Source organism: Haliaeetus albicilla, chromosome 17, assembly GCF_947461875.1.
Source record: "Haliaeetus albicilla chromosome 17, bHalAlb1.1, whole genome shotgun sequence".
Lineage (NCBI taxonomy): Eukaryota > Metazoa > Chordata > Aves > Accipitriformes > Accipitridae > Haliaeetus > Haliaeetus albicilla.
The window spans coordinates 8,406,079-8,416,463 of NC_091499.1; the positions used below are offsets into that span (position 1 = coordinate 8,406,079).

The 10,385-nt window shown below is 46.3% G+C and overlaps 1 protein-coding gene across 2 annotated transcripts in view; it reads right to left on the reverse strand.

Annotated features, from left to right (window-relative positions):
* ELOVL4 (ELOVL fatty acid elongase 4) overlaps positions 1–9,145 on the reverse strand; it is a 35,316-nt gene extending 26,171 nt beyond the window's left edge. Inside the window, exon 1 of one of the 2 annotated variants that reach the window (XM_069804727.1) lies at positions 8,746–9,145. In XM_069804727.1, the coding sequence (XP_069660828.1) occupies positions 8,746–8,845 (100 nt within the window). In that variant the 5' untranslated portion in view covers positions 8,846–9,145. Of the gene's footprint in view, positions 1–7,991; positions 8,706–8,745 lie in introns of those variants that run through there. The other variant, XM_069804728.1, reaches the window with a different exon arrangement.
* Positions 9,146–10,385: the final 1,240 nt, after the last annotated feature.

Consider the following 10,385-nt stretch of genomic DNA (forward strand, 5'->3'; position numbering starts at 1 on the left):
AAAATGTGAAGGATTATTAATAACAGTTTAATAACAACTCCGCAAGGCCTTATCCACTGTACAGAGACTTGTTACATACTCAGCATACACGGGACAGTAAGTTCAGCACTGATACATGTCTTGCTAACATGCTAACACAGCAGAAGGATACTGATACTTAACTACACAGCAAATGTAAACAACTTAAATCGCTGCTCTCATAACACAAAATGATTTGGGGTTGCAGATGAACATTTAGACTCCTAGATGCAGTGACTGAACATGTATGAAAACCAGCAACAGCAAGTGAAATCTACCTAAAAATAACACCAGAAAGCTACCAAACATTTGTGAGAAGCTGCACAGAAATCTCTCTGATAAACTACCAATTTTTTGTTTGCATCAGCATGAGGATGCTGCTCATCAATTTGGTTTTACAGACGGATGAATGAGGTGGGAATTCTGTTTTGAGTAAAAACTACAAAAGGAGTTACTGAAATATATTAGGTCTTATCTTCAAAGTTCAGGGGCAGAAGTAAAATTTACAGTTGTGAGGTACATTGGGTCATCTGTTAGGCTAACACAAGTACATCAGTCAAAGCCTCCAAAGAAAAGTAACACTGCAAAACATTTAGAACTTAATTCCTCAGCATGCCTTCAACATCAGCAAAAGTGACAAATCCGGGGCGGGGGGGACACACGGGACCCAACACCAAAAAAAGAGACTAATTTTTAAGTGTTGATTTTCAAAACATGAACTGAATGAGAAAACATTCTTATACCCAAAGACGACCATAAGAATGATCAGTGCCTGAATCTTTCACTCACGAAGTATACAGTAGCAAAATCATCAGTTTGGCAGCTAGATAATGCCATGCCCAAATGACTGCTAAAGCTAAGTCTCTTCGCATCTACAGTCATGTTACCGTTCATGCTAACATATGGCCCCCAAATCTAAGCTTCTATAATGGTTTCTGCAATACAGTTTCTTACTCTTGATCAAAAATTCATGGATCACTGAAACTGAGATTAGAAAGAGTAGAAGAAAATCTGACCTAAATATGAAAGCATTTGGGGGTACTCTATGTGTAAGTATTTCTATTGGGCACATCTGTTTCTGGTAAACCACTAAATATTAAATGCAAACCCAGAAAATATGGTTATGAAGTCTCCTATTTAAAGCCCAGCTATTCAACTTAGTACCTGTATTTCCTATTTTTTTTCCTTTAGAGTATCTTAAACCATTTAAAAACAAGGTGTTACAATGATGCTCTACAAATAGAAGGACATAAAATCTTGTCCAGAGAGATAAGATTTACTGGCTCAACAGAAAAAGTGAAAGGCATGGGTTATAAACTCCCTTCTCCCAGCAACATTCTGTGACCATTTAGAAAGCAATAAACCACTCTCTCATATTTGCTACAACTGGGAGAGGGAAACAAGGAGATGATATCTATAAGCAGATTAAAAAAGAAAAAAGAAAAACACCATGGTCAAGCATGCAAACCGAAGCATAACATATACAAGAATTGGAAGAAGACACTTTTGAGATACTGCAGAAAGAGAAAAGAGGAACAGGAGAACATGATGGAAACAAACCAAATAGTCAAGAGTCCACGACTATGCTGAAACAGAGGAGTACATGTGGGAGGTGAATGGACGGAGTGAAACTAGGCAAGAGTCTCAAGGTACAAGCAGACACAATACCCTGGAGAGAGAGAACACTCTGGGGCAGAAGTGAAGGATCAAACCACTGAAATTATTCAAGTACATAAAGAAAGGAGTTGAGTTGCAGGCGCGTGAGCTAACCTGACACAACCAAGAGCAGTTAATGTCCACAGGCACGCGATTATCTTGCATCAAATGCAAACCAAATTGAGGTAGCTTATTCCCCCCTCACCCTCCACGAGAGAAAGGTAAACTAGCTCATGTTTATCTTGAGATCCAAGCACACACAATGGGAGTTAATACAAAACACGTTGCACTCAATTCACCCCTAGGCTTGCCTTGGAGCTACTTATTGCTTTACCTACAGTCTAGGGTACAGTCCTGAAAATCCCCACAGAGCTGACACCTTAGTCTCAGCAGGCCTGAATTTCAGAGCTGCCTTCATTTATGTCCTTAAAATGCCACAAGACCTTGAAGTCCATATGCTCAGAAGCACTTGAGTCTTGACGAAACTGAGCACCGTTGTACCCACCTGCCACCTACACAAGATCCAGAAACTATGTATCCTGCATCTACACCTTCCTGAAGGAGATGTCAGTCAGATAGTCCCACACACAAGAGTTCCTTATGAAATGCAATGGTAGTTTCAACTTTGTTTTCAAACACAGCCTAAGAAAGCAAAGCCCAGTCATATAACAGTTTACTAGCCAGAGAAGTCTTACCTCATGGATCAGATCTGCCCTTAAAAGCACGCTGTCCCAGCTTCTGGGCTCCAGGCACACTCCACTCATACCAACACTCTTTAAAAACCGATGCTCTCATTCTTTTTATGGCCAATTCTTTTCAGCTAAATGAACTCTCATTTAGCTCCAGTTTTTCAGGCCATTGATGTTTAGCCCCATTTTCCTTACCTCAAAAAACTCTTCAGTACACACCACAGCCTCTTCCCCGCCCACTCCTGCATCCGAGCAAATTCTTCCTCCCAAAGCTCTCTCCATGTCCACTTGAAGCCTTTCATTCACTCACCTTTCATCTAAGCGCTCCCTTAATCCTTTCCATGTGAATCGAGTAACTCCAAAAACCTGTCTGAACTGGCAGAGGAAAAAGTGGAATCTTGCCTCACCCACTCCTCATGGCTCCTGATCTACAAGACCTTAAAAGGAACTACATCCTACGCTTCCTACACCTTCCTCTACTAATTGTCCTTACGCAGCCTTTGACAATCTTTCCTGGTTGCACAGGATAGTATAGCATAGCTGCCTTGAATACAACCTCTTCTGGTCTTTCATAGCTATAACCATAGCCCTGCTACATCCCTCTTCACTCCGAGCACAGCATATAAATACAGAATGACTACCATGATCAACTTCTAGTCAAGCTTCTCCAACTAGAGACAGCTACCTATGAACAACAGTCCAACCACTATGCGCAATCAATTTATGGAACCAGTGCAGTCCCCAGGATGACTGCATCTGCTTCATGCCACAGGTATTTCAACTGTTCAAGAATTCTTCACCTCTCGTTGCAGTATGTGGCTCCAGGACCATGTGCCAATTTGCACCTCACTGATGGCATACAGCCTTAGCCGAGACACATGATCCGCGGAGAACTCCACAACAGTAATTTATTGTGTGCTGCAAATCTTGTCATTTGGCCTTCTGCAGTAGGTACTAAAGTCATGCAACCAGCTTGCTTAAGTTCTCTATAAAGCAGTTTCCCAGCCTTTTTCCGTTGAATCTGCTTTAAGAGTATTCACAATATCTTATTTCCTCTAAAGATTTCAAGATGTGCTATCTACACAGCCTTAAAAGGAACTGTCAGAAGTTCAGTTATGTTCTTGCCATTTTCTCCAAACATTTGCTTTTGCTTCTGGAATATGCTGATGAGTATTCAAACAGAAGTTCATATCACATTCTTGCTGGTGCTCTTTGAAGGCTTTTTTTCCGTTTTGTCTCTTTGCTGGACCTGAGAGTTGCAGGTCATCACGTACAACTCCTTCATTTTAGGAAAGAGGAGTCTTCCACTCACAACTCAGCTCCTCGTCCATAGTGTTAGCTTTGCTTCAGGCTACTCCCTCAGGCTCGAATTCTTGAAGCTTGGTGATCCAAAGTCTCTAAGCAGATATTTCCACTTCAGTAATATACTTTTCTGAATGATGTTTCCATTTCCAAAGGTGCTTGGTATCTCTTTTGTTCTTATTATCCATCTTTTGAGTTCCATAATCTGATAAAAATCTCCTGGTGATGAAACGAAGGTGGAATTTCCTTCAAACACCCAGCAAATTGTCTTCAATACCGACAGCTGTTTTTTCTTCACTAATAAAGTCCCTCCCTCCACTGACAGGCAGTGAAATGTGATGCTTAATGAAACGAATCATGTAAACTGGGATACTCAGTTTACAAACTCAGTTTGGTTGACAGTAGACTCACATAACCTAGCCTTTAACATTCTTTACTTCTGTAATCAATTTCTCCAAGTGCTGCTTCTGCCACAAGACAGCCAAACCCAATTACACTAGCTTCTCCAGTTTCTGATGTGTTTCTTCCTGTCTAATCCTCATGTTTTACCCAGTCACGGTCACAGATCGAAAAAAACTGTTCCCTTGAGAAGAAAATTGTATCTGCAAGACAAGTATCATGCCAAATCACCAAGTCTGATGCTCAGCCAGCCCTCTGAGAGCTTAGGAACGCATTCTGCTTTGTTTCTGTGAAACAGGCTTCATGAACCTTCATCTCACCCTTCGCTCTCCCTCCCCATCATCACCCTCTGAAGACCCTTCATTGCGATTCTACTTGCCTCCAGCTTTGGCACAACTCCTCAAATGCAACAAGGTACTACTTGCACTCAGACTGTTCTGCTAACCCCAATGAACCTTCCTCAAGCATAAACATTCAGGATCCTTTGGCCACACTTGGTTTCGACATGGGGAAAAGAACAAGGGAAGAGGAAGAAGAAATGCATTTTCTTCCAGTTCTGTTCCCTGGCCTGAAAAAGAAACAGAACATGAACTTCCTGAGCATTCTTAACTAAGTCCCAAGATCTTTCTGGCGAAAGTTTTTATGGCCATTTGAGTTCCCATGGAAGCTACTCCACTGGTTCACTTTTAAGGCAAGCAGCTGTAAGTTTCCCATGTTTCCCATCCTCATTGCCTTACACTTCTGACCCAACTGATAAAAGCTACAATTCATATTGCTCCTGAACAAGATGCTACTTAGAAGACTATCCTACCACTGAAGTGAAAGTTTGCATCTTTCTCCTCTCTCCTTTCCTCCTGATGGAAAAAGTCTGTAATCTTATTAACTGCAACAGCTGTAAATAGTTGCTGTTCCAAAGCAGTCCAATGTGGCCTGGGATGGCCCTGCCTCCTTTTAACTTTGAGCTCCAAGAACAATCATTCTCACCCAAAGTCGATAAAGCCTTCTGTTCTTTAGCTCAATACATTCAAACTAACTAGTCCCTCTAAAAGAAATCTTTCTGATACAGGGTTTCACAAATCTCCTTTTCGAGCTGCAGTCTCCCACTCCCCCTCCCCAACTGCCAATGGTCTCTTCACCCATGTTTTGAGATTTCCACATTCTTCTTTTCCTGGACTGTGTCCCAAGTTATTCATCTTCATAGCTCCCCTGGACTCAGCCTGGAACCTCCTTTTAAGTCACTTGCTCAGTCATCTAATCATATCCTTAATCCTCCCTGGCAGATCTAACTTCAACCAGCTACCTGAGCCGAGAGAAAGAAGGAAGCCCTGCCCTACCTATTACATGTAACCAGTCCCATGTCCTTACAGAAATAATGGCATGGAATTCCTAGATCATCTTTCCTGATAGTAACTGTTCCACCGACCACCTTTTTTTCTCCTAATGACCGTTAAGACCATTTTTTGTCCTTTCTACCTCTCCTTGAAGTTTATGGTTTCCTAAATGATCTCCTTCAGCCTTTTCAGGTGAATATATGGTTACAATGGATTTAAGGCTTTCATGAAAGGGGTCTGAAAAGATAGTCAAGGAAGGAGAGAAAAAAAGTAGTTTTTTCAACAAATTAACAAGCAAAAACATTAAGCTAAGGCTGAGAATGTATTTGATAATATATATGAGGAAAAAGTCACAGAATACTGTTATTATTCCTAAAGCCAAGATTTAAAAAACCAAAACCACAAACAAACCAGCTTTAGATAGCGCACTTAATGCTAAAAAAATTGTGACACCATTTAAAAAAAATCCAGTTAATGAGCCAGTTAGGCTCATCATATACTCAGTCTTTTGGGGTTCTTTTTGGTCTTAGAAAAGGTTGGTTGCTTTTTAAATAGCACAAAGCAGGGGAAGAAAAAGACCAAATCTTTACAGCACAAAAATAAAGCAGCACGAGACTCAGTGGGATGTTCTGGCACAGTTCTACACAAGTCTTATCACAGGAGTCCGCATCAGCATTAGAAAACACCTGCTAGCAGGACAATCCTGCTGAATACTGAGAACAGGGCTAAAGACAGACTTGGGTGTCCGGTAAAAAATAGAAGTGAGAACTGAAGAGAATAAGTAAATTTGGTTTTATATGAATGAGAAGTTTTTGTGTAGGAGTAGTAGTGGGAATAAAATTTCCTCACATTTTATTGTGTAATTTTGCTGTGTAGTAGTGTTTCAGTATGATTTATTGTGTAATGCTATTGCATGGCATCATTTGTTGAGCAACTTTGCTGCGTGGTATAGTTTTTTATTTAATGATATTGAACGTTAGGCAATGGTCTTGCATGCCATAATTTGTGTTTTCTGTTGAGCAATGTCACCGCCATAGTTCTTGACACAAAGGTGAATTGCATGAATTCACATAACAGTGCTGAATTCATTATTTTAACATATATTCACTCAGAGATGGCAAATGGAGACAATTTTTTTTTTTCTGAATGAAGACACATGCAGAAAAGCAGCAAATTGAACAGGTAACAGGTATTTAAGCAGAACTTAGGGCATTAAGATATGATTTCATTAAATAGCAACGCAGCATTGCCTCATAAATGACACTTTCTTATCTGGAGCTACCTTGTGACTACACTGTGTGATACTACATGGTTCGCGTATCCATACCTGACTGTAAAAACTACATGACGACCTTGCTTTACATACTACTGGGTATAAACAACAACAGTAACATGCTTTCGATGCGACTGAGGCTCCATCCAAAACTATTCTTGCAAGGACACGCTGAAATCCACAACCTGAACAAGAAACTCTCCACCTCTTACACAAAGTGCAACTGATTACTTGATTACAGTGGAATCCTGTGTTAACAGCAACATTACCGAACTTAGAGCAAAAATTTAAAATTTTGCATTAGTAAATTAGTAAAAGACTTAACCATATTTTAGATGCCATCGCAATGTCATCCTACTACTGCTTAACATTCTCCAAAGAAGCAGGAGGAAGAGATAAAAGTTTGCTCTGTATGTCGTATTAATGTAAGTTACTTATCTTTACACTCCTTACATAAACTTGCCTTTTCAACCCTCTTTTGTTTTTTCCTCCAATCGTTTTTGCTTACAACAAACACGGTCAATATGCAGACTTAAATAACATGTTTGAAGTTCTGGAAATATATCAGAACTTGAGGTCTTTTTCAAAACAAATCAAGTCATCCATAAGGACATCAACTTTGTACCCACATCTATTTTTATATCCATCTGAAAATGCTATTGATTGGCTAGAATAGCATCTCTTTCATGCATTACCTGGCAGTCTACGAACAATTGTATGTTGCAAGAGGCAGAGAAATAGAGCAAACACTGATAGATTACAATGCAGTGCTGCTGCAAGCATTTTTATTTGATCTCATATTCTGGCAGGTTTTAAATACAGAAGAAAAAAAAATGCATGCAGGCTTAATTTTTAAAATATGGCAAAAACCAGAAGACAGGCTGGGAAGGCAAATTATGAAAAAAAAAGTGAGCTCCCTCCATCTATATCATAAGATTAATTTATTATCTGACAGATGGCAGATAGGAGGGGGGCGGGAAAGAAAAGACTGCTGATGCAGTGAGCTTCCTGTCTGTAATGAAGGCCCCACATTCTCACTTATCACACCACCACAAAATACGTCCATAGTTGCATTCAGTCCAGAGTTTTGCTCCACGTATTTCTAGGTTTAGATCAAAATAGCCTAGACCTCATCACTGTGTGGACAACTGAAAAACGAAGAAAACATCCAGAGAAGTGATTCTTCTGTCAACTGCCCAAGGCTACTGACAAGAGCAACTACGAAAGCTGCCACTCTACCCGACTCATTTCATTTGACCAGCGAGAAAGAGCCATTCATGCTGACCAATACTTCCAGAGCTATCGGTCGCTGTCGCAAGTTACCATCGTCTTTGCCGTCCCAGCACCGGAGCTGCTTTTTTCCACATTTCTCCGTATTCCGAGACATTTTCTCTTCCTTCAGCATCTTCCACGTTGCAGTCATGGGGCGCCGATACAAAAATGGAGCGCACTGGAAACGGCAAACAGCAGGACCGACCCAAACGCGCTCAACGCAAACCGAAAAGCTTCCGCACTGCCGGTCGCAACCATTTCCTCAGTCAGTTTGCTGAACTCCAACGCGACGCTGTCACAGGACTCCCACCTGCCGCAGAAGCCGAAGGCCGCCCGAGCTCCGCTCCGCCACGAACTACCGGAGGCCCTGGCTGACCTCGGACGCCAGGTTCCCGTACGACCACCCCACGGCACGCTGCCGTCGGAGGGAACCAGAGGCCTCTGCGAGGCGGAGTTCGCTCCCGCCGGCCCGCGGGCGCCCGTGGGGGACACCCTCACCTTGCCACGCAGAGATGCCCCGCGCACCCCGGGGCCGTTACACGGGATTGAGACAGATAAAGAAGCGGAGCACCCGAGCACACCCCGAAGGGCGAGGAGGAGGAGGAGGAGGAGGAAGGGGGGGGTGCGGACCCCGCCGGGGCCCCGGGCCCGCCCGCCGCCTCAGCCCGCCGGGCGCGCGCGCCGCGTCTCCCGGGAGACGGAGCCATTTTGAAGCGCTGCGCCTCAGTGACAGCGGGGCGGGGGGCGCCGGGGACGGCGATGGCGGCGCCGGGCTCGCCGGCGGGGCCGCCCCTGGGCGCGTTACCTCGGATGCTCCAGGTCCAGCGGTAGAACTCGAGGGTGTCGTTCACCACGCTGGACACCAGGCCCATGGCGCGGGGGGGCTCGGCGGCGGCGGCACCCATGGTGAGCAGCAGCAGCAGCAGCGACGGCGGAGCCGGCAGACCTGTCTCGGCGCGTGCGTCCGTGCCTCTGCGCCCGGGCTGCTGCTGCTGCTGCCCTTCTGCAGCCGGGGATGTGATTTAAATCTCTATCTCTCGGTATCTTCCCTCCAGACTCCGCCTCGCTCCCGTCACCGGCTCCCGTGCCCCGCGGGCAGGGAGGAGGGCGCGGAGGCGGGCGAAGTGTGTGTGGGGGGGTGTGTGTGAGGGGGGAGCGGCGAGGCGGCCGCGGCTCCGCAGCACCCTCCGCGCTGCGCTGCGCTGCGCTGCGGTGCGCTCGCGTCACGTGACCGCCGGCTCGCTGCCCGCCGGCGGCTGGCCGCGGGGTGCGCGGCGGCCCGGGCCGGCCGCGCAGGCGCAGTGCGGGCGGCCGCCGGCTGAGGGGAGCGAGGCGGGAGCAGGTGCAAGGGCGGCTCGGCGGTGCCTGGAGCCGCCTCGGGGATCCCGCTTCTCCCTCAGTGGGCGTCCGGGGGGGGAAAGAGGTGCTTATTAGCTTAATTTGCCTTTTATTTTCAAATAGGTAGGGCTTTACCAGACGGGGGAATAAATGTTTCAGTCAGCTTTTATTGCCTTTCTTCCTTTTCTCTTCTTCGCAGTTTGGGGTTGGTTCTTCTCTCCTTCCCCTCTCGCTCCCCTGTGACGGGCAGGCCAAGGCATTGGCGCTCGCGGCGCTCGCTTCACCTCAGGCTGTTGGTACGGAGGTGTCGGCTTTTCAGCTGACTGCCCCGAGAAGCCTCCGCTGAAATCCCTTCCCCTCCCAGCACTGGTAAAACCAGCGATCGCAACGGGATCTTGCCATCTCCCTGCCCCACCGCCGGTGGTTGGTGGCTTTTCCCTGACCAGCAACTTGCCCAGCCTCCTCCAGGCACCACCGAGGGGCCTTTCGCACGCTCTCCCCTCCATCTCCTGGACCAAAGCCTTTACGGTGACTTCATGGCGCAGAGAGGTTCGCCCAGACCCAGACCGTTGCTGGGGGCTGCAGGAGAAGGATCCTCCATGGCAAAGGCTGGTGGGGCTGCGGGTGCAGTCGCGGTTCATCCATTCTGCACCCTGCGTTTCAGCCCCAACAAACCCTCTGCCTGGCGTGGATGCACCAGCTGCTCCTCGCACCCTTTGCCTCTTACCTCCTCCTGCCAGCTTGTCTCTCGCCCTCCCTCTCCCACGATCCACGTAGTGTGGATGGCTGCATGACACCCTCGGGGTCAGTTTCCCCACCGAGGGACAGGAGGGGAGCTACTCCACCCGAATTGCGAGCTTTCCTCCTGGCAGACAGCAGATCAGATGGTATCTACCTCTCCCTCCCACAGTGCACCAGCACCCGTGTCACTTGTTGTCACTTGGTCTTGGTGAGCACAGCTCGCATTCCTCCTCTGGGGTGAGTCACCCTCCGCTCAGCTCCTGGACCACCCTGGCTGCTGCGATCCCAGCCCCATGGACAGGAGAGGCCCGCTGGCCATCGCTAGTTAACTCCGCTGTAGAGCCGCTGCGCCTGGAGCTTGGAAAC